Source organism: Oncorhynchus nerka, linkage group LG14, assembly GCF_034236695.1.
Source record: "Oncorhynchus nerka isolate Pitt River linkage group LG14, Oner_Uvic_2.0, whole genome shotgun sequence".
NCBI lineage: Eukaryota > Metazoa > Chordata > Actinopteri > Salmoniformes > Salmonidae > Oncorhynchus > Oncorhynchus nerka.
In genome coordinates, this window is record NC_088409.1 from 87,211,731 (window position 1) to 87,235,860 (window position 24,130).

General features: G+C 49.2%; 1 protein-coding gene and 1 pseudogene across 2 annotated transcripts; both read left to right on the forward strand.

Annotated features, from left to right (window-relative positions):
• Positions 1-339: 339 nt before the first annotated feature.
• alkbh8 (alkB homolog 8, tRNA methyltransferase) lies at positions 340-10,601 on the forward strand. Of its 2 annotated transcripts, none has more exons than XM_065000510.1 (11): positions 340-760; positions 994-1,225; positions 1,347-1,478; positions 2,401-2,496; positions 2,610-2,714; positions 2,995-3,065; positions 4,825-4,931; positions 7,449-7,609; positions 7,709-7,974; positions 9,104-9,589; positions 9,772-10,601. In XM_065000510.1, the coding sequence occupies exons 1-11, from the start codon at positions 626-628 to the stop codon at positions 10,417-10,419; spliced, it is 2,439 nt and encodes an 812-aa protein (XP_064856582.1). In that variant the 5' UTR covers positions 340-625; the 3' UTR covers positions 10,420-10,601. The 2 variants fall into 2 exon arrangements, with proteins under 2 accessions (XP_064856582.1, XP_029510239.2); XM_029654379.2 differs by having other exon boundaries at positions 344-760; positions 9,104-9,253.
• Positions 10,602-15,321: 4,720 nt separating this feature from the next.
• LOC135575069 (CWF19-like protein 2) overlaps positions 15,322-24,130 on the forward strand; it is a 33,449-nt pseudogene continuing 24,640 nt past the window's right edge.

Below are 24,130 nucleotides of genomic sequence, written 5' to 3' on the forward strand. Positions count from 1 at the left end.
TGAAAATTCATCAACTCTTTGAGGACAGTGGAAGATGATAAAAGTAACACCAAAGCGTTTCAGCCCTTTTGCGTTCTTACAGATTAGAAAATGGAAGGTCTTTACATTTCAAAATCATCTCCTATGGGCTCAGGGACCAATCACGCTGGGAATAGAAAACAAAACCAATGGTTCCGTGTGACGTCATCCACTGGGCAGTTAGGCGTCATATTCCTATGATTGGTTCCCTTGCTCAGGCGTTGCATGCATCAACCAATGATTGTGTGCAATGTCATCAACTGTGCAGTCTAGCAACAGATTATACCCTGGTTGACAGGCTACCCACATGACTATACACAAATCAAGAATTTAGAGTGAGACTGGTGTTAGCAAGACTAGCACCAGCTCGCTGTAGCATGTGACGTGTTTACCTGATCCGCAAAATACCTATCCAGGGGTTGTATGATCTAGCATGCATTCGCAAAGTCTGATTAGGGGAACACGACTGTATGAGGCGCATTCCTCTTGCCTAGGTTTTGCTGACGCATTCCAGATATTACAACAACGCCTGGATATGTATTTTACGTAATTCCGGAAGCATTTCTCAGGTCTGTGTAGCAGTGGGGACTTATTTAGTAGTTACACCATGGAGTCCTGCTGTGAAAACGTGAAAGCTGTCAGGAGAAGTAAAGAGGAGAAGAAACTTCTCCGAAAACAAATCAAAGCCAGTCATACTTTACTGAAACATGAGGGTTTAAGCACAGTATCACAGCCCACCAAGGTAATACCGGCAGTCTTTGTTTTGCGGGGAGAGTAAGCTAGTTTACGTGTTAGCTACTGAAGCTAGCACCTGTAGCTAGCTGCTTGACAGCAAGAACACATCTGTACGTTTATAAAGTAGACTGAACACGAATACAATAGCTATATACTGTGCAATGTGACTAGGTAGCTATTTGAGAAAATAACAGACACGGTCTAGGACTTTAATGCAGCTACATTGATGTTTCTCTGCAGAGCCTGGTGGTGGCTAATGGTGGGCTAGGTAACGGTGTGAGCCGTGAGCAGCTCCAGGACGTGCTGGGAGAGGTCGGCGAGGTGGAAATCCTGGTTATGCCCCCACACAAACCCTACGCCCTAGTGACCTACAGGTCAGAGGTCAGCGCCCAGAGAGGACACGCCCTCAACGGACGACAGCTGCAGCGTGGGGACCAGATTGTCACACTGTACCTGAGCTATGTCAACACAGGTAAATAGGTGTGTGTGGGGGTCACCATAGTTGACTCAGTCAGATCTGAAGAAGAAAAAAAAATGGTGTGTGTGTGTTATGCTCCCTGTAGTAACTTGTGTTTGTGTCTGTCTCCTTGCAGTGGACAGTGAGTTGTGGGGGTGTGTGGACCTCCCCCCAGGGTTGGTGCTGGTTGAGGAGTTTGTGTCTCCAGAGGAAGAGGCTCTCCTGCTGGATGCTATAGACTGGACGTCCCACGATGAGGATGTCACTGGTGGGCAGTCGGATTTAAACCACTCCTTCACAGACACAACACATGGGCCCTGTTCAGATATTTTAAATATGTGTTATTCCTTCTGATCAATCAGTCAACCAATCGACTAGTGACAGAATGTGGCGACGACTACAAGTTATGTGGACAACGCACACACATTTATATAGAACGATCCTAAACGTCCCTTATCTGTCACTAATGTTGAAAAATATCATATTTAAACTTACTCTGCCATTTGTCTGTGGTGTTGGTCCCTCAGCTGGTTGAAATTTGAGACAAAATATCCACAGGAAAGTATTATTCAACCAACTTCAAAACACGGGTCTATGTGTGTGGCAATTAAAACAGATGTTTGCTCATGACTGGAGGCACGTGACACAGATGCAAACCATGCATACTAACCAAAGTCTTCCGGGTGTTTACATGGTTTTGCGCCTGTGCCAGGGAATAGAAACGTCAACTTCAGTACCGGTGCTCTAAAAAGGCAAACAATACTTTCCTGTAGATATTTTGTCTCAAATTTAGAGCAGCTGAAGGACTAATACCATGGCCAATTGGCATAGTAAGTTCAAATATACATTTTATTCAACATTCTGGCTTGTATAGGACTTGAGGACCATTTCCAGAATGAAGCACTGTCACACAGCAGGTAGCCTAGCAGTTAAGAGTGTTGGGCCTGTAACCAAAAGGTCGCTGGTTTGAGTCGACTAGGTGAAAAATCTGTCTGTGCCCTTGAGCAAGGCACTTAACCCTAATTGATCATATAAGTCTCTTTGGATAAGCTCATCTGCTAAATGACAACAAAAACATCCAGACTGGATGTTACATATTCACCATGTAGGTCCCCAAACAACCAATCAACCAACTGTCAGTGCCTGTGCAGGTTTCAGTCACTGGCTGATAATTGTTGTTTGTCTTCCAGTGCAGAAAGTCCTGAAGCACAGGAGAGTGAAGCATTTTGGTTACGAGTTTCGCTATGACAACAACAACGTGGACAAAGACAAACCGTTACCTGGAGGTATGTGTGTCTTGTCAGTCCCTATGACCATCATCATATTGTATGGTGTTTGTGTATGGAATATATTCAGTGGTTCCCTTGCTATAAATTGATGTTTGTGGTCTTGTTCCCAGGTCTTCCCCAGGTGTGTGTCCCTGTGCTGGAGAGGTGTGTGAGGGACAGACACACAGAAGTCATGCCAGACCAGCTGACTGTGAACCAGTACCAGTCTGGACAAGGTGAGTCTAATCTCATCCAGCAGCTGTAGTACCCTCCTTGACCACACAGGGGCAGCGTGCTCTGCAGTCAGAAGGCAGAGGACAATGAAGGTAGAATCAATGCTGCTGTAGAATCAGACTGTGAAGTGTGTGGAACTGGAAATGAACACAATCCTTGTGTCAGTTATTCAGAGGGAATTTATAGACCTTTGTACTGGTTGATGTTTGGATAACTCATGTTAATAGTGCTGGTGTTTAAAGGCATACCATTGAGCTTATGGTTTATTTGTGTTGCTGTTAGGTATTCCTCCTCATGTGGACACTCACTCTGCCTTTGAAGACCTCATCCTCTCCCTAAGCCTGGGGGCTAAGGTATATCTTCAATCTGTTTTAATGTCGTCACAGAACATTAAGTCTATACTCTGTCCCCCACCCTTTCTCTCCGTCTCTCTCTCAAGGCAGTGGAGAAAGCTTTTCAGAGTTTTTGTGAGCGTGTTACTGTGGCATCCTAATTAAAGGATGGAGGGTGGGGAAGTGTGAGTTTGCACGTGTGTGTGTGTGTGTGTTAAGGTTTTGCAGTCTAATGGAGGGTTAGTTATGTTTAAGACCTTTCTTCGCTGGAGAGGCCCTCACAATGCTACTTAGGATCCCGCAAGACACACACACACACACAAACTAGAGTGGAGAGTTCCGTCTCATAGACTGAGTTAATGATGCGTGTCTTTGAAGACTGCTTCTTTTTGGTGAATTAATGAAAGAAATGCAAAGACAGATGTTGGAAGGAGGAAGAGATTCCATATCTGTGTGAAGTTGTTCCCTGTCACAGCTACAAGGCAGACACTGTCAGTAAATGACTGGTTGACAGGAGGGGGCAGATGTTCCTGTGACAGGCTGACAGGGAGGCTGCTTTAGATACGACAGGGTTAGAGGATGCGACACTTCATCTTTTTGGGGAGGCATGTAGCCTAGTGGTTAGAGGGTTGGGCCAGTAACCGAAAGGTTGCTAGATCGAATCCCCGAGCTGAGAAGGTAAACATCTGTCATTCTGCCCATGAACAAGGCAGTTAACCCACTGTTCCTAGGCCTTAAATGAGAATTAGTTCTTAACTGACTTGCCTGGTTAAATAAATCAAAACCTCTGTTCCTCTGCTCCTTAGCAACGGCCTCTCTTACAACACAAGATCAATTACAGACAGAGTACCGTGCTGCGTGTCTGACAGAATGATAAGGAACTTCTCCATGTGAAGGGAAGTTTTATGCCCAGACTGATAGGAGAGAAGTTGACAGCCTTGACGGATAGTTAATTTGGTATATTATAAAACATATCCTTGTCTCTGAAGCTGTGGTAGGCAGTGTTGAGTGAGCGTTTGATACTGTAATATGTCTGTGATGGAGGGACGTCTCTGTTTTGTAAGTTGTAATGTACTAGTTGACAGTTTTGAGTGGTTGGCAACGTCTTTGTTCAGTAGAAATGAATAGGCCGCTGTAAGCGATAGTTAGGCTTCTACTCAAATCACATTTTATTAGTCATATTGGTGAAATGCTTACATACGAGCCCCTAACCAACAGTGCAGTTTCAAAAAATCTGGATAAAAGTAACAAGTAATTAAAGAGGAGCAGTGACAAAGAACAGTATAAACAGGGGGGTGCCGGTACAGAGGTAGTATGTACATGTAGGTATGTGTTAATATTTCTGACGTTGTAGTGCAGTAGGTTATCTGGATTGACAGGTTAGACCTACTGGATGATATCTTTGTTTCCTCTGCAGTAATCATTTAACAGGAAGTTGTCAGGAAAAGGTACTGAATCACTAAACATTGTGTGTGTTTGTGTGTGTGAATAATTGCTGGGGGTTGTAGCATAGAGAAGCTGTCTGGTTCTGGATTGATTTGGTCACAGCTGAGTGGTTTTGTTGATGGGGTGATACTCCCCAGATGATCTGAGAGGAGGAAGAGAGCCCAGATCGTGTGTGTATGAGCATGTAGATATCACTAAGGCCTGTGATTTCATGGAGGTGAATGTTGTGATCTGTTCCTGGTTTGTAACACACCGGTTCTGAAATTCCATTATATCCTGTCACTCTCTCTCCATCTCTCTGTCTCCCTCTCGTTCCATTTATCTCTCATTGCAGACGGTGATGGATTTTCGTCATCCTGAAGGCCGCTCGGTTGCCGTAGTGTTGCCACGGCGCAGTCTCCTGGTGATGAAGGGAGAGAGCAGATACCTATGGACACACGGGTAAGAGAGAGAGATGGGGAGGGAGAGAGAGCTGATACCTATGGACCCATGGGTAACAGAGAGATGGAGAGAGAGCAGATACCTATGGGCACACAGGTAAGAGAGAGATGGGGAGGGAGAGAGAGCTGATACCTGTGGACACACGGGTAAGAGAGAGAGATGGGGAGAGAGCTGATACCTATGGACACACGGGTAAGAGAGAGAGATGGGGAGGGAGAGAGAGCTGATACCTATGGACCCATGGGTAAGAGAGAGAGATGGGGAGGGAGAGAGAGCTGATACCTATGGACCCATGGGTAAGAGAGAGAGATGGGGAGGGAGAGAGAGCTGATACCTATGGACCCACGGGTAAGAGAGAGAGATGGGGAGGGAGAGAGAGCTGATACCTATGGACCCATGGGTAAGAGAGAGAGATGGGGAGGGAGAGAGAGCTGATACCTATGGACCCACGGGTAAGAGAGAGAGATGGGGAGGGAGAGAGAGCTGATACCTATGGACACACGGGTAAGAGAGAGAGATGGGGAGGGAGAGAGAGCTGATACCTATGGACACATGGGTAAGAGAGAGAGATGGGGAGGGAGAGAGAGCTGATACCTATGGACACACGGGTAAGAGAGAGAGATGGGGAGGGAGAGAGAGCTGATACCTATGGACCCATGGGTAAGAGAGAGAGATGGGGAGGGAGAGAGAGCTGATACCTATGGACCCATGGGTAACAGAGAGAGATGGAGAGAGAGCAGATACCTATGGACACACGGGTAAGAGAGAGAGATGGGGAGGGAGAGAGAGCTGATACCTATGGACCCATGGGTAACAGAGAGAGATGGAGAGAGAGCAGATACCTATGGACACACGGGTAAGAGAGAGAGATGGGGAGGGAGAGAGAGCTGATACCTATGGACCCATGGGTAACAGAGAGATGGAGAGAGAGCTGATACCTATGGACACACAGGTAAGAGAGAGATGGGGAGGGAGAGAGAGCTGATACCTATGGACACACGGGTAAGAGAGAGAGATGGGGAGGGAGAGAGAGCTGATACCTATGGACACACAGGTAAGAGAGAGATGGGGAGGGAGAGAGAGCTGATACCTATGGACCCATGGGTAAGAGAGAGAGATGGGGAGGGAGAGAGAGCTGATACCTATGGACCCATGGGTAACAGAGAGATGGAGAGAGAGCAGATACCTATGGGCACACAGGTAAGAGAGAGATGGGGAGGGAGAGAGAGCTGATACCTGTGGACACACAGGTAAGAGAGATGGGGAGAGAGCTGATACCTGTGGACACACAGGTAAGAGAGATGGGGAGGGAGAGAGAGCTGATACCTATGGACACACGGGTAAGAGAGAGATGGGGAGGGAGAGAGAGCTGATTCCTATGGACACACAGGTAAGAGAGAGATGGGGAGGGAGAGAGAGCTGATACCTGTGGACACACAGGTAAGAGAGAGATGGGGAGGGAGAGAGAGCTGATACCTATGGACACACGGGTAAGAGAGAGATGGGGAGGGAGAGAGAGCTGATACCTATGGACACACGGGTAAGAGAGAGATGGGGAGGGAGAGAGAGCTGATACCTATGGACACACGGGTAAGAGAGAGATGGGGAGGGAGAGAGAGCTGATACCTATGGACACACAGGTAAGAGAGAGATGGGGAGGGAGAGAGAGCTGATACCTATGGACACACAGGTAAGAGAGAGATGGGGAGGGAGAGAGAGCTGATACCTATGGACCCACTGGTAAGAGAGAGATGGGGAGGGAGAGAGAGCTGATACCTATGGACACACGGGTAAGAGAGAGATGGGGAGGGAGAGAGAGCTGATACCTATGGACACACAGGTAAGAGAGAGATGGGGAGGGAGAGAGAGCTGATACCTGTGGACACACAGGTAAGAGAGATGGGGAGGGAGAGAGAGCTGATACCTATGGACACACAGGTAAGAGAGAGATGGAGAGGGAGAGAGAGCTGATACCTATGGACACACGGGTAAGAGAGAGATGGGGAGGGAGAGAGAGCTGATACCTATGGACACACGGGTAAGAGAGAGATTGGGAGGGAGAGAGAGCTGATACCTATGGACCCACTGGTAAGAGAGAGATGGAGAGGGAGAGAGTGGGGGTAAAGGAAGAGGGTGAGACTAGTGGGTGTAGGGACAGTTCAACCAAATTACAAAATGACATTGGTTTCCTTACCTGTCCCTAGACTGTTAATGGTGTATGACAGCAATCCAGGCTTCGGGTTCAAAACATCCAGAGTATCTCAAATCTATTATGAAGCTCAACAGTCACTTATGGAGGATGTGAACATTATGTGTGAAAAATGCTAACAACGAACACATTTCTTGAGTAGGATTTGTGCCACAAATGCTAAAATGTTAGTATGTGTAAACAGTACCATGGACACTAAACCAAAAGCATGGATTGATGTCCTTACCTTGATTATTGACTGACAGAGTAAGGAAGCCAACATTTGGGGGAACTTTCCAGCTAAATGAGTGTTTTCTGTGGTTTTCCAGGATAACCCCCAGGAAGTTTGATGTGGTGCCAGCCTGTGACCCAAAATCCCCTGCTGCAGTGACCTCTGACCTCAGTAACCATAGTAACCTCACCCTAAGTAGGAGGGGCACCAGGACCTCTCTCACCTTCCGTAAGGTGCGCCGCACACCATGTGACTGTGGTGAGCTCTTTTATTTGTTCAAAGCAGATGGGATTGATGTGTCTCTGTTTGTACCTTTACCTGTGCTGACCTGTTTGTCCCGGTCTCTCTTCTGTGCAGGTTACCCCTCGGCCTGTGACAGCCAGCAGCCTCCTGCCCCTCCCTCGCCCCCCTTCCTCCCTCGCAGCCAGACTGACGCCTGCCGTCTGGAGGCGGAGTTTGTGCACCGCGTGTACGAGGAGATCGCTTGTCACTTCAGCAGCACTCGACACTCTCCCTGGCCACGCGTGTGTCACTTCCTGTCTTCCCTAGAACCAGGAAGCATTCTCGCCGATGTGGGCTGTGGGAATGGAAAGTACCTGGGCGTCAACCCGGATGTGATTGCGGTAAGGGGGGTCTGTGAGGGTCATTTATAAATACTTCCATCTTTAAACACTATCAATGGAAGAGAGTGTCCTGTTTATTGACTCTACTGTTCTGTTCTCGCTCTTCCATTAGCCTATCCTACATGTGTTCTGACTTTTACACGTCTCAGCTGTGTGAAGCCTGATGAAGAAAATAGACAGTTATAAACGCTACACTATTTTTGTAAACATTTATTATTTGTATAAAACACAACTTTTTCCTTTATCTTGGTACTCAGACTATGCTTTAGATATACCATATAGGCTTTCAAAGACTCCAAAACAGTCTCTACACGATGTTCCCGGCATAGCGAAGCCTTGTGAATGCTACTCTACTTTTGTGAAAATGGATTAGGATACCTGCAGAGACTCTACTCCCCCCTCAGCCATTCTAATAGTGATAACTTCACTACTTTGAATTGAATGCAAATGTTGACCTTTGTGTGTCTGTCTCTGTGTAAGAGTGAGTGTGTATTTCGTGGCGTGTGCGCGCAGGATAAAACAAAATATCTCATGAAGCTTAATTACATTTCTCCCCTGAACAAGAGTTTTATTCAAAAGATTATTACTGCTATCAATTTCCCTCGCTCTCTCCTCACCTACTCTGCTGTGACTTGTTGCGGATGGCTAGTCTGGCTATCATTTTCATTATGCGGTATAAGTTGGGTGACTTTGATGAGGATGTGAAAGTGAATGATTCTCTCGATAAGGCAGGCCAGTAATGGGGTTTGCTGGGGTCATATAGGAGGTTTATAATCAGTTGTGTTCATTCCTCTCACTATTTCATCAGAACACTGTGGAAAAGGAGTAATTACTAATCAGGAAGTTTAGATTAAAATGCAAGTGTTGCATGTGTGTTATTTTTTATTTGATTTAACTAGGCAAGTCAGTTAAGAACAAATTCTTATTTACAATGACGGCCTAGGAACAGTGGGTTAACTGCCTTGTTCAGGTGCAGAACGACAGATTTTTACCTTGTCAGCTCGGGGATTCGATCTAGCAACCTTTTGGTTACTAGCCCAACACTCTAAACAGTAGGCTAACTTCTGCGGCGTATGGGCTATATGGATTAATAAAGTTGTGTGTGTTTGTATGTTCTTCCTGTGTGTAGGTGGGCTGTGACCGTAGCAGTGCTCTGGTCCAGATCTGCTCTGAAAGAGGCTTCCAGGCCTTTGTGTCAGATGCCCTCAATGTACCTCTACGCAGTGACACCTGTGATGCCTGCATCTCTATTGCGGTCATACACCACCTCTCCACACAGGTCATACACCACCTCTCCACACAGGTCATACACCACCTCTCCACACAGGTCATACACCACCTCTCCACACAGGTCACACACCACCTCTCCACACAGGTCACACACCACCTCTCCACACAGGTCACACACCACCTCTCCACACAGGTCATACACCACCTCTCCACACAGGTCATACACCACCTCTCCACACAGGTCATACACCACCTCTCCACACAGGTCATACACCACCTCTCCACACAGGTCATACACCACCTCTCCACACAGGTCATACACCACCTCTCCACACAGGTCATACACCACCTCTCCACACAGGTCATACACCACCTCTCCACACAGGTCACACACACACCGACACAGATGCTTTCCTTTTAGTGATTTAATTCAACTTGATTTAATGATTTCTGTATTTCACATTGAGATTATTTCATTATCAAGCTGTCAGTGGTCATGAACTAAAACATATCTTATTTCATGTTTAATCGAGTGTAGTAGTTTGAGTTCTGTGTTTGTGTGTGTAGAAGCGGAGGCAGGCTGTGGTTGAGGAACTTGTTCGACTGCTGAGGCCTGGAGGACGGGCGCTGATCTATGTGTGGGCTGTGGAACAGGAATATAACAAGCAGAAGTCCAAATATCTCAAAGAGACCAGACAACAGGGTCCTACAGGCGACTCCACGGACCACAACAACCAGGAGTCAAAGAGTCTTACAGGCAATACCATAGACGCCCACAACACAGCACAGGACTTTTCAGGCAATACCACAGACGCCCACAACACAGCACAGGATTTTTCAGGCATAGCCACAGACTGCACCAAGGTCCACCGTGAGACAGAGAGTCCAGCAAAACTGAGCATTCACACCAACCGCACTGCCTTCAACTCCCAGGACCTCCTGGTGCCCTGGCACCTCAAGGGTGGAGTGAGAGGAGGGTGTAACCAGGGGAGGGGAGGGGATGAGCAGGGGGAACAAGGCTCCAAAAATACTTTAGACCCCCCCACTGAAGCCCAGGCCCCCGCTCCCAGCCCAGTGTTTCACCGCTACTACCATGTGTTCCAGAAGGGGGAGCTAGAGGAGCTGTGTGTCAGGGTTAGAGGGGTGGCCATACAGAGAAGCTACCACGACCAGGGGAACTGGTGTGTCATACTGAAGAAGACTGGAGACAGATAAACAACACTTCCACATTTAGGTAAATGTGCTCCTGAACTGATAAACATTGAATTCGGAAATAAATTAGCTTTTCGCTTCATCAGATAAAGATGGAGACAATTATACAAACCAATTAACTGTTTTATTATCTCTGATTTATTGTAAATAATAAAGATTGAAAAACAAAATGTCCTTCAAATTAATGAGGAAAATGCCTGCTTGATGTTCTTCACTCCAACTTCATGTACTTAGTTTTAAGCCCCAGGGTGTTGAATGGTAACCTTGAAAGATTTGTGTCGTAACATCTGAATGGTTCACTTTAAAATCTTCAGTTTTCATACCTCCGTTAGATTCAAGACCACTTTGGTGGCCTGGAGACTTTAGTTTTGGGTTAAACTCTTCCTAACTAGTCCCCTTCATTGCCAAGCTGAGTCACTGTAAGGTCTGGTATAGTTACTACAGTGTGTTGGTCTGATGCTGCCACCATTGCTTCCCAATGCCAGACTAATTCATCTCAATGAGGGGGGTAACAGACGATCAGAGAGAGGGGCCCAAAATGTCCAGCTCATAAACTGACTGCTCCTCTCTCTTTCCATCTGTCTCTCCATTCTGCTGTCAACTGGGATCATTGTGGTCACTACACTGCCTCTATCATTGTTCTCCCTCTTTGTCTCCTCCCTTTCCCATCCTGTCTTGCTGCTTCTCTCCCCCACCACCACTATCCCTCCCTATCTGCTGAATAGCAGCCGGAGTATCAGTATTCAGGACTACGCGCTATAAGGGAGTCTGGCTCTCTAGACCACACCTGAGATGGACACACACACACAAATGTTAAGGAGATAAGGTCCAACAGAGGAGTTAAATAGCTGAGTGGATCACTGGGTAATGGGCTCTTGTTCGTGGCAGTGGCGGTATCTCAAAGCAGCCGTGTGATAATTCAGAAATGGCTCCCGGTAAATTATCTCTGTAAATTATCTCCGCTGTCTTGAGTCCACCGGGACAGAACTGCCAGTTATGTAGTTAAAAGGAGGAGGCTGGAGTCTACTGTGCCTGGTGTTTTATCTGGCTATCGATTGTTGTGCTGCTGTTGTCTGGCTGCAGATAGACACTTGACATTTTCAGAAAATTAAAGGTGGCTAGATGTCTGCCTGCGCCCAGTGTATTGATCAGATGGATAGAAGGTCTAATGCATTTTAAATCTATTTACTGAGGAGGTAACATCAAGACAACATCATTGCAAAACATTCCTATTCATTATAGGCCATTTTTCATTCTCTGTTATGGTTATGGTCAACATCCTGGCCTTAGGCAGGCCTATCTCTTATCCTTCAGCCTACTCAGCAGAACACACTGGGGCTACCACAGAACTACACTGAACAAACATATAAATTCAACATGTTGGTTTCATGAGCTGAAATAAAAGATCCCAGAAATGTTCCATGTGCACCAAAATCATATTTCTCTAATATTTTAGGCACACATTTGATTACATTCTTGTTAGTGAGCATTTCTCCTTTGCCAAGATAATCCATCCACCTGACTGGTGTGGCATATCAAGAAGCTGATTAAACAGCATGACCATTACACAGGTGCACCTTGCGTTGGGGACAATAACAGGCCACTCTAAAATGTGCAGTTTTGTCACACAACACAATTCCATAGATGCCTTAAGTTTTGAGGCAGTGTGCAATTAGCATGCTGACTGCAGGAATGTCCACCTGAGCTGTTGCCAGATAATTTAATGTTAATTTCTCCAACATAAGCCAATGTCATTTTTGAGAATTTGGCAGTACGTCCAACCAGCCTCACAACCGCAGACCACGTGTAACCACGGCAGCCCAGGACCTACACATCCGGCTACTTAACCTGCGAGATCGTCTGAGACCAGCCACCCGGACAGCTGATGAAACTGTGGGTTTGCACAACTGAAGAATTTCTGCACAAACTGTCAGAAACCATCTCAGGGAAGCTCATCTGCATGGTTGTCCTCACCAGGGTCTTGACTTGACTGCAGTTGGCATATGCTCACCTTCGATGGCGACTGGCACACTGGAGAAGTGAGCTCTTCACGGATTAATCCCGGTTTCAACTTTACCGGCCAGATGGCAGACAGCGTGTATGGCGTTGTGTGGGCGAGCGGTTTGCTGATGTCAGCATTGTGAACGGTGTGCCCAATGGGGTGGTTACTATGGACACAGTTGTATTTTGTTGATGGCAATGCACAGAGATACCGTGACGAGATCCGCCTTCACCTCATGTTTCAGCATGATAATTCACAGCTCCATGTCGCAAGGATCTGTAAAGAATTCCTGGGAGCTGAAAATGTCCCTGTTCTTGCATGGCCTGCATACTCACCATACGTCACCCATTGAGCATGTTTTGGATGCTCTGGATCAATGTGTATGACAGCGTGTTCCAGTTCCCCCTAATATCCAGCAACTTCGCACATCCGTTGAGTGGCTCAACAGGCCACAATCAACCACCTGATCAACTCCAGCGAAGGAGTTGTGTCGGGCTGCATGAGGTAAATGGTGGTCACACCAGATACTGACTGGTTTTCTGATCCATGCCCCTACCTTTTTTTTTAAGGTCTCTGTGACAAAAAGATGCATATCTGTATTCCCAGTCATGTGAAATCCATAGATTAGGACCTAATGTGTATATTTCAATTGACTGAAATTGTTGCATGTTGTTTATATTTTTGTTCAGTGTAGGATGAGATTTTAGCTCTATGGGAGCTACACTATTTCCCTTCTCTCAAGTAGTGTCCTGCAGACATACAGTGAGATTGAGAAAGGATAACTTTAAATGAAGGCCTAAAGGAGGGGGGCTTGAACCTTGTGGTTGGATGGGATGAGTGCACTACCCTGATGGTTTCTGATAATGGGCCTCTGTACACCCATGTAGATATTCCATTAAAAAACGTCTGTTTCCAGCTACAATAGTCATTTACAACATTAACAATGCCTACACTGTATTTCTGATCAATTTGATGTTATTTTAATGGACCAAAAAAATAACTTTTCTTTCAAAAACAAGGACATTTCTAAGTGACCCCAAACTTTTGAACGGTAGTGTACATGTCTACCTCCATCGCTCCAGAATCCCTGCACATTGTAAATATGGTATTGGAACTGACCCTGTACATAGTATGCTTCCAAACTTGCTGTGTTCTTCACATTTCTATCAGTATGTCAAAAATAATCTCTGCTCAGAGTGCTTTAGGAATATTTTTAGCAGAGAGAGAAGCTAGTGTGGAAGGAGCATATTTTCCAAATATGAGGATCATGTGTCTATCAATTCAGAGTCTGACAGTGAGTTGGAAAAAGAGGATGAGATTGACCCTCAGCCAGCCCCAGGACCAGCCAGTCAGCAGCCAGCCCCAGGACCAGCCAGTCAGCAGCCAGGACCAGCCCGTCAGCAGCCAGCCCCAGGACCAGCCCGTCAGCAGCCAGCCCCAGGACCAGCCCGTCAGCAACCAGCTCATCAGCAGCCTGCAGGAGGATAAACATGGATATAAAAACAAATGAAATTGAATCGTCTTCTTGCCCAAGGAATGAGCCACCCTGCATGGCTGTCCAATGTGATAAGGATGTAACCAGGGCCAACACAGATGGTGGTTACTCTTTTTCAGGACATAAAGCCTTCTTTTGAACTGTTCATCATCCAGAAAATCATTCTGAACTGCACTCATTTGGAGGGAAGGTGTGATTTTTGGAGAGAGTTGGAAGGAGATGGACCAAACTCATTTACAGGCATACTTTGGGGTTCTTCTCCTTGCTTGTGTTTTCAGATCCAATGGGAATCCACAGAATCCCTGTGGGATGCAGACACTGGCAGAGAACTTTTCTGTGTAACAATGTCTCTGGAAAACTTCCACATTATTTCCAGGATTATCAATAACCGAGACACTAGACCAGCTCGGCGGCAGAGAGTCAAGCTAGCTGCAATCAGGTCAGTGCAGAGAGTCAAGCTAGCTGCAATCAGGTCAGTGCAGAGAGTCAAGCTAGCTGCAATCAGGTCAGTGCAGAGAGACAAGCTAGCTGCGATCAGGTCAGTGCAGAGAGACAAGCTAGCTGCGATCAGGTCAGTGCAGATAAACAAGCTAGCTGCGATCAGGTCAGTGTAGAGAGACAAGCTAGCTGCAATCAGGTCAGTGCAGAGAGACAAGCTAGCTGCGATCAGGTCAGTGCAGAGAAACAAGCTAGCTGCAATCAGGTCAGTGTAGAGAGACAAGCTAGCTGCAATCAGGTCAGTGTAGAGAGACAAGCTAGCTACGATCAGGTCAGTGCAGAGAGACAAGCTAGCTGCGATCAGGTCAGTGCAGAGAGACAAGCTAGCTGCGATCAGGTCAGTGCAGAGAGACAAGCTAGCTGCAATCAGGTCAGTGTAGAGAGACAAGCTAGCTGCGATCAGGTCAGTGTAGAGAGACAAGCTAGCTGCGATCAGGTCAGTGTAGAGAGACAATTTAGCTGCGATCAGGTTAGTGTGGAACAAGTGGGTGGACCGCCTTCTCCTGTTTTACAACCCTGGGCCCAACGTTACTGTAGATGAGCAGCTTATGCCATTTAGGGTCTTCTACCCCTTCAGGCAGTACATACCGTCCAAACCCGTAAAATATGGAATAAAGATCTGGGTTGCTGCTTCATCATATGCGTGGAACTTGAAAGTGTATACAGGGAGAAGAACCAACGATGCGGGTTGTCCTGAACATGACACAAGGACTAAGTGGCCACAACATCACATGCGATAACTTTTTGACTTTGCTTTGAACCCAGATTGGAACAGAGGGAAGCTCCAGAGGAGACGACTCTTTCTCTATGGAGCTGGGCAAGGCACTGGTAAGACCTCAAATCCAGAGGCAGCAACATACCCCAAGGACCCCAGCTACTGCTGCCATCGTGAGGAGTATTCAGGAGAAGGATGCTGGTGCCCCATCCGCCCGACCCACAGAACCAACAACTCCAATACCGGAGTGTAAGTGTGACTGAAATTGTTGCATGTGTGTGTGTCTGACTCTTCTATCCTGGCCAGCTGTAACTATATATGTGAGTGAGTGAGATGTTAGTAAAATGTGTGAACTAAGTGCTTTCATCATTCTAGACTGCAGCCGGTAGCAACAAGAAGAAGCGTTGCGATGTGTGTGGACCCAAGATGGACAGGAAGACACAGTACACATGGATCAAGTGCAAGAAATACATTTGCAACACACACTCAATAAAACCCTGTCCCTCATGTGGTGTGTAGACCGGTCTTCATTTTTGTTCAATGGGGCTCATTTATCCTTTCCATAAAATACTGTATGTAAAATGTGTCCTTCCAATTTGTTCATTTCAAAGCAGTTAACACCAATAGTGATGAAAACCACCTTCATTTATATTTGTTCAAGACTAGACTTGATTTTTTCCACCCATGTCTTGATTATAATAGATTTTTGTTTGTAAAAAAATCTAAATTTATCCCAAAAAACTAACAGCGCTTTTATTGATAAATGTGATCTAGCAGAGGTAAATGGCAAATATTAACCATGTATGCTGTCTATATTAACCATGTATGCTGTCTATATTAACCATGTATACTGTCTATATTAACCATGTATACTGTCTATATTAACCATGTATACTGTCTATATTAACCATGTATACTGTCTATATTACCCATGTATGCTGTCTATATTACCCATGTATACTGTCTATATTAACCATGTATACTGTCTATATTAACCATGTATACTGTCTATATTAACCATGTAAACTGTCTATATTAACCATGTATACTGTCTATATTAACCATGTATACTGTCTATATTAACCATGTATGCTGTCTATATTAACCATGTATACTGTCTATATTAACCTTGTATACTGTCTATATTAACCATGTATACTGTCTATATTAACCTTGTATACTGTCTATATTAACCATGTATGCTGTCTATAATGCTTGTAATTGATATGTCAACAACTAAGTATTAAGTATTTTAATGTAAATTGTTATAGCTGTATTGTGTCCCCGGTGATGCATTGGGCAGACCCCACCACCCATTGGATAGCCCTACGGTAGCGGGCAGTGCAGGTACCGTAACAGGCGGTGATACAGCCCAACAGGATGCTCTCAATTGGGCATCTGTAAAGATGGGGCCAAGCCAAATTTCTTCAGCCTCCGGAGGTTGAAGAGGCGCTGTTGCGCTTTCTTCACCACACTCTGTGCCATTTCAGATCGTCAGTGATGTGTACGCCGAGGAACTTGAAGCTTTCCACCTTCTCCACTGCTGTCCCGTCAATGTGGATAGGGGGGTGCTCCCTCTGCTTTTTCCTGAAGTCCATGATCAGCTCCTTGGTTTTGTTGACGTTGTGGGGAGAGGTTATTTTCCTGGCACCACTCTGCCAGGCCCCTCACCTCCTCTCTGTAAGCTGTCTCGTCATTGTTGCTAATCAGACCTACTATGGTTGTGTTTTCTGGCCACGCAGTCATGGGTGAACACAGGAGTACAGGAGGGGGCTGAGCACACACCCTTGTGGAGCCCCAGTGTTGAGGTGTTGTTTCCTACCTTCACCACCTGGGGGCGGCCCGTCAGGAAGTCCAGGACCCAGTTGCACAGGGCGGGGTACAGACCCAGGGCCCGAGCTTGATGATGAGTTTGGAGGGTACTGTGGTGTTGAAGGCTGAGCTATTGTCAATGAACAGCATTCTTACATAGGTATTCCTCTGGTCCAGATGGGATAGGGCAGTGTGCAGTGTGATGGTGATTGCATCGTCTGTGGATCTATTGGGGCGGTAATCAAATTCAAGTGTGTTTAGGGTGTCAGGTAAGGTGGAGGTGATATGATCCTTAACTTGCCTCTCAAAGCACTTTATGGTGACAGAAGTGAGCGCTATGGGAAGATAGTCATTCAGTTCAGTTATCTTTGTGACTTTCTGAATGCACTAAATCAAATTGAATGTTATGGGTCACCTTCACATATTCACATATAGCAGATATTATTGCGGTTTTAGCTAAATGCTACACCTGTCAGGCGGATGGTTTATCTTGGCAAAGGAGAAATGCTCACTAACAGGAATGTAAACTCATTTTGTGTGTATGGAACATTTCTGGGAACTTTGGGGACCAATGCTTTACATGTTGCATTTTATAGTTTTGTTCAGTCTCTTGCATTCCTTTTCAATTCCTTCCAAAGTACCCAAGTACATGAACCTGTTTACCTGTCCCCCCTCGTTGCTCCTGCTACAGGACTATGCTCTTCTTCTCTCTGGTTGTCAGTCAGTTGTGATATGGGTATGGTAGACACTAGGTGGCGGTGTTCTACACAGTGGAGGTGGTGCCTACCTCTAGTCCTCTGTGAATGCACTGTCTGCTGAATGTCTACCCACCTTGCCTCAGGTGATCAATATATTACCATGGAGAAATAAAGAGCAACAGATGCTGTGCCCTCTGAGGACTGGAAGGAAATGACAAGGCGGATAGACACTTGAATCAATGGAAGCAGATTGATGGTGTTTACAGTGGTGTGATTGATTAAGGCGCGTGTGTGTGTGTGTGTGTGTGTGTGTGTGTGTGTGTGTGTGTGTGTGTGTGTGTGTGTGTGTGTGTAAATATGAGGTGTCGTCAGGGAATGGCAGAACAAACACTGCTGCAGGGAGATAAGACCTGTGACGTAACCACTCTGGATAGAGTTTAACACAGTTTAAATTCCTGCCTGCAGAACACACATATACTCACTTACCTTACACCATACATATGCCTTGCACACAAAAAAATGAGTAGTGGGATCCACTCTCTAGTGGTTAGAGAGTTGGACTAGTAACCGGAAGGTTGCAAGTTCAAACCCCCGAGCTGACAAGGTACAAATCTGTCGTTCTGCCCCTGAACAGGCAGTTAACCCACTGTTCCTAGGCCGTCATTGAAAATAAGAATTTGTTCTTAACTGACTTGCCTAGTTAAATAAAGGTAAAATACAAAATAAAATAAATGTTATCTCCTGAGCAGCTGTGTTGACTTCATAAACATACAGTGTGAGTTGTGTGTAATGGTAACGGATAAGCTTCCTGGAGGAAATCATCTCAACTCTCTCTAAATATATGTATTTCTCTCTCATCTTCCCCTCCATGTCTGCTCTCACTCTGTCTCATCTCTGTTCTCCTCCCTCTCTCTCTCTCACCTCATCTCCCCCTCCATCACCGCTCTCCCTCCCTCTCTCTTACCTCATCTCCCCCTCATCACCGCTCTCCTTCCCTCCCTCTCTCTCACCTCATCTCCCCCTCATCACCGCTCTCCTTCCCTCCCTCTCACCTCATCTCCCCCTCATCACCGCTCTCCCTCCCTCTCTCTCACCTCCCCCTCATCACCGCTCTCCTCCCTCTCTCTCACCTCATCTCCCCCTCATCACCGCTCTCCTCCCTCTCTCTCACCTCATCTCCCCTGATCACCACTCTCCCTCCCTCCCTCTCTCTCACCTCATCTCCCCCTCTCTCACCGCTCTCCTTCCCTCCCTCTCTCTCACCTCATCTCCCCCTCATCACCGCTCTCCTCCCTCTCTCTCACGTCATCTCCCCCTCATCACCGCTCTCCTTCCCTCCCTCTCTCTCACCTCATCACCGCTCTCCTCCCTCTCTCTCACCTCATCTCCCCCTCATCACCGCTCTCCTTTCCTCCCTCTCTCTCACCTCATCTCCCCCTCATCACCGCTCTCCTTTCCTCTCTCTCACCTCATCTCCCACTCATCACCGCTCTCCTCCCTCTCTCACCTCATCTCCCCCTCATCACCACTCTCCCTCCCTCCGTTTTTCTCACCTCATCTCCCCCTCATCACCGCTCTCCTCCCTCTCTCTCACCTCATCACCACTCTCCCTCCCTCCCTCTCTCTCACCTCATCTCCCCATCTCTCACCGCTCTCCCCCTCCCTCATCTCCCCCTCATCACCGCTCTCCTTCCCTCCCTCTTTCTCACCTCATCACCGCTCTCCTCCCTCTCTCTCACCTCATCTCCCCCTCATCACCACTCTCCTTTCCTCCCTCTCTCTCACCTCATCTCCCCCTCATCACCGCTCTCCTTCCCTCCCTCTCTCACCTCATCTCCCCTCATCACCGCTCTCCTCCCTCTCTCTCACCTCATCTCCCCCTCATCACCACTCTCCTCCCTCTCTCTTTCTCACCTCATCTCCCCCTCATCACCGCTCTCCTCCCTCTCTCTCACCTCATCTCCCCCTCATCACCACTCTCCTTCCCTCCCTCTCTCTCACCTCATCTCCCCCTCTCTCACCGCTCTCCTTCCCTCCCTCTCTCTCACCTCATCTCCCCCTCATCACCGCTCTCCTCCCCTCTCTCTCACCTCATCTCCCCCTCATCACCGCTCTCCTTCCCTCCCTCTCTCTCACCTCATCTCCCCCTCATCACCACTCCTCCCTCCCTCCCTCTTTCTCACCTCATCTCCCCCTCATCACCGCTCTCCTCCCTCTCTCTCACCTCATCACCACTCCCCCTCCCTCCCTCTTTCTCACCTCATCTCCCCCTCATCACCACTCTCCCTCCCTCTCTCTCACCTCATCTCCCCCTCATCACCACTCCCCCTTCCTCCCTCTTTCTCACCTCATCTCCCCCTCATCACCGCTCTCCTTCCCTCCCTCCCTCTCTCTCACCTCATCTCCCCCATCACCGCTCTCCTCCCTCCCTCTCTCTCACCTCATCTCCCCCTCATCACCACTCTCCCTCCCTCCCTCTTTCTCACCTCATCTCCCCCTCATCACCGCTCTCCTCCCTCTCTCTCACCTCATCTCCCCCTCATCACCACTCTCCCTCCTCTTTCTCACCTCATCTCCCCCTCATCACCACTCTCCCTCCCTCCCTCCCTCCCTCCCTCCCCCTCTCTCACCTCATCTCCCCCTCATTACCACTCCCCCTCCCTCCCTCTTTCTCACCTCATCTCCCCCTCCATAACCGCTCTCCCTCCCTCTCTCTCACCTCATCTCCCCCTCCATCACCGCTCTCCCTCCCTCTCTCTTACCTCATCTCCCCCTCCATCACCGCTCTCCCTCCCTCTCTCTTACCTCATCTCCCCCTCCATCACCGCTCTCCCTCCCTCTCTCTTACCTCATCTCCCCCTCCATCACCGCTCTCCCTCCCTCCCTATCTCTTACCTCATCTCCCCCTCCATCACCACTCTCCCTCCCTCCCTCTTTCTCACCTCATCTCCCCCTCATCACCGCTCTCCTCCCTCTCTCTCACCTCATCTCCCCCTTATCACCACTCTCCCTCCCTCCCTCTCTCTCACCTCATCTCCCCCTCTCTCACCGCTCTCCTTCCCTCCCCTCTCTCTCACCTCATCTCCCCCTCATCACCGCTCTCCTCCCTCTCTCTCATCTCATCTCCCCCTCATCACCGCTCTCCTTCCTCCCTCTCTCTCACCTCATCACCGCTCTCCTCCCCTCTCTCTCACCTCATCTCCCCCTCATCACCGCTCTCCTTTCCTCCCTCTCTCTCACCTCATCTCCCCCTCATCACCACTCCCCCTCCCTCCCTCTTTCTCACCTCATCTCCCCCTCATCACCACTCTCCCTCCCTCTCTCTCACCTCATCTCCCCCTCATCACCACTCCCCCTTCCTCCCTCTTTTCTCACCTCATCTCCCCCTCATCACCGCTCTCCTTCCCTCCCTCCCTCTCTCTCACCTCATCTCCCCCTCATCACCGCTCTCCTCCCTCCCTCTCTCTCACCTCATCTCCCCCTCATCACCACTCTCCCTCCCTCCCTCTTTCTCACCTCATCTCCCCCTCATCACCGCTCTCCTCCCTCTCTCTCACCTCATCTCCCCCTCATCACCACTCTCCCTCCCTCTTTCTCACCTCATCTCCCCCTCATCACCACTCTCCCTCCCTCCCTCCCCTCTCTCTCACCTCATCTCCCCCTCATTACCACTCCCCCTCCCTCCCTCTTTCTCACCTCATCTCCCCCTCCATAACCGCTCTCCCTCCCTCTTTCTCACCTCATCTCCCCCTCCATAACAGCTCTCCCTCCCTCTCTCTCACCTCATCTCCCCCTCCATCACCGCTCCCTCCCTCTCTCTTACCTCATCTCCCCCTCCATAACCGCTCTCCTCCCTCTCTCTTACCTCATCTCCCCCTCCATAACCGCTCTCCCTCCCTCTCTCTTACCTCATCTCCCCCTCCATCACCGCTCTCCCTCCCTCTCTCTTACCTCATCTCCCCCTCATCACCGCTCTCCCTCCCTCTCTCTTACCTCATCTCCCCCTCCATAACCGCTCTCCCTCCTCTCTCTCACCTCATCTCCCCTCCATCACCGCTCTCCCTCCCTCTCTCTTACCTCATCTCCCCCTCCATAACCGCTCTCCCTCCCTCTCTCTTACCTCATCTCCCCCTCCATAACCGCTCTCCCTCCCTCTCTCTTACCTCATCTCCCCTCCATAACCGCTCTCCCTCCCTCTCTCTTACCTCATCTCCCCCTCCATAACCGCTCTCCCTCCCCTCTCTTACCTCATCTCCCCCTCATCACCACTCTCCCTCCCTCTCTCTCACCTCATCTCCCCCTCCATCACCGCTCTCCCTCCCTCTCTCTTACCTCATCTCCCCCTCCATAACCGCTCTCCCTCCCTCTCTCTTACCTCATCTCCCCCTCCATAACCGCTCTCCCTCCCTCTCTCTTACCTCATCTCCCCCTCCATAACCGCTCTCCCTCCCCTCTCTCTTACCTCATCTCCCCCTCCATAACCGCTCTCCCTCCCTCTCTCTTACCTCATCTCCCCCTCATCACCACTCTCCCTCCCTCTCTCTTACCTCATCTCCCCCTCCATCACCACTCTCCCTCCCTCTCTCTTACCTCATCTCCCCTCATCACCGCTCTCCCTCCCCTCTCTCTTACCTCATCTCCCCCTCCATCACCACTCTCCCTCCCTCTCTCTTACCTCATCTCCCCCTCCATCACCGCTCTCCCTCCCTCTCTCTTACCTCATCTCCCCCTCCATCACCGCTCTCCCTCCCTCCCTCTCTCTTACCTCATCTCCCCCTCCATCACCGCTCTCCCTCCCTCCCTCTCTCTTACCTCATCTCCCCTCCATCACCGCTCTCCTCTCTCTCTCTTACCTCATCTCCCCTCCCTCCCTCTCTCTTACCTCATCTCCCCCTCCATCACCGCTCTCCCTCCCTCCCTCTCTCTTACCTCATCTCCCCCTCCATCACCGCTCTCCCTCCCTCTCTCTTACCTCATCTCTCCATCACCGCTCTCTCTTACCTCATCTCCCCCTCCATCACCGCTCTCCCTCCCTCCCTCCCTCCCTCCCTCCCTCCCTCCCTCCCTCCCTCTCTCTCTCTCTCTTACCTCATCTCCCCCTCCCTCCCTCTCTTACCTCATCTCCCTCCATCACCGCTCTCCCTCCCCCTCTCTCTCTTACCTCATCTCCCCTCCATCACCGCTCTCCCTCCCCTCTCTTACCTCATCTCTCCATCACCGCTCTCTCTTACCTCATCTCCCCTCCATCACCACCCTCCCTCCCTCCCTCCCTCCCTCCCTCCCTCCCTCCCTCCCTCCCTCCCTCCCTCCCTCCCTCCCTCCCTCCCTCCCTCCCTCTCTCTTACCTCATCTCCCCTCCATCACCGCTCTCCCTCCCTCTCTCTTACCTCATCTCCCCTCCATCACCGCTCTCCCTCCCTCTCTCTTACCTCATCTCCCCCTCCATCACCGCTCTCCCTCCCTCTGTCTTACCTCATCTCCCCTCATCACCGCTCTCCCTCCCTCTCTCTTACCTCATCTCCCCCTCCATAACCGCTCTCCCTCCCTCTCTCTTACCTCATCTCCCCCTCCATCACCGCTCTCCCTCCCTCTCTCTTACCTCATCTCCCCCTCATCACCGCTCTCCCTCCCTCTCTCTTACCTCATCTCCCCCTCATCACCACTCTCCCTCCCTCTCTCTTACCTCATATCCCCCTCCATCACCACTCTCCCTCCCTCTCTCTTACCTCATCTCCCCCTCATCACCGCTCTCCCTCCCTCTCTCTTACCTCATCTCCCCCTCCATTACCGCTCTCCCTCCCTCTCTCTTACCTCATCTCCCCCTCCATCACCGCTCTCCCTCCCTCTCTCTTACCTCATCTCCCCCTCCATCACCGCTCTCCCTCCTCTCTCTTACCTCATCTCCCCTCCATCACCACTCTCCCTCCCTCCCTCTTTCTCACCTCATCTCCCCTCCATCACCGCTCTCCCTCCCTCTCTCTTACCTCATCTCCCCCTCCATCACCACTCTCCCTCCCTCTCTCTTACCTCATCTCCCCATCATCACCGCTCTCCCTCCCTCTCTCTTACCTCATCTCCCCCTCCATCACCGCTCTCCCTCCCTCTCTCTTACCTCATCTCCCCCTCCATCACTGCTCTCCCTCCCTCTCTCTTACCTCATCTCCCCCTCCATCACCGCTCTCCCTCCCTCTCTCTTACCTCATCTCCCCTCCATCACCGCTCTCCCTCCCTCTCTCTTACCTCATCTCTCCATCACCGCTCTCTCTTACCTCATCTCCCCCTCCATCACCGCTCTCCCTCCCTCCCTCCCTCCCTCCCTCCCTCCCTCCCTCCCTCCCTCTCTCTTACCTCATCTCCCCCTCCCTCCCTCTCTCTTACCTCATCTCCCCCTCCATCACCGCTCTCCCTCCCTCCCTCTCTCTTACCTCATCTCCCCCTCCATCACCGCTCTCCCTCCCTCTCTCTTACCTCATCTCTCCATCACCGCTCTCTCT

Coding starts and splice junctions, on each gene's coding strand:
- alkbh8 (XM_065000510.1), top strand. CDS start 626: ATGGAGTCCTGCTGTGAAAACGTGAAAGCTGTCAGGAGAAGTAAAGAG. Junction 2,715..2,994: donor CCAGTACCAGTCTGGACAAG/GTGAGTCTAATC, acceptor TGTTGCTGTTAG/GTATTCCTCCTCATGTGGAC. Junction 7,975..9,103: donor TCAACCCGGATGTGATTGCG/GTAAGGGGGGTC, acceptor TCCTGTGTGTAG/GTGGGCTGTGACCGTAGCAG.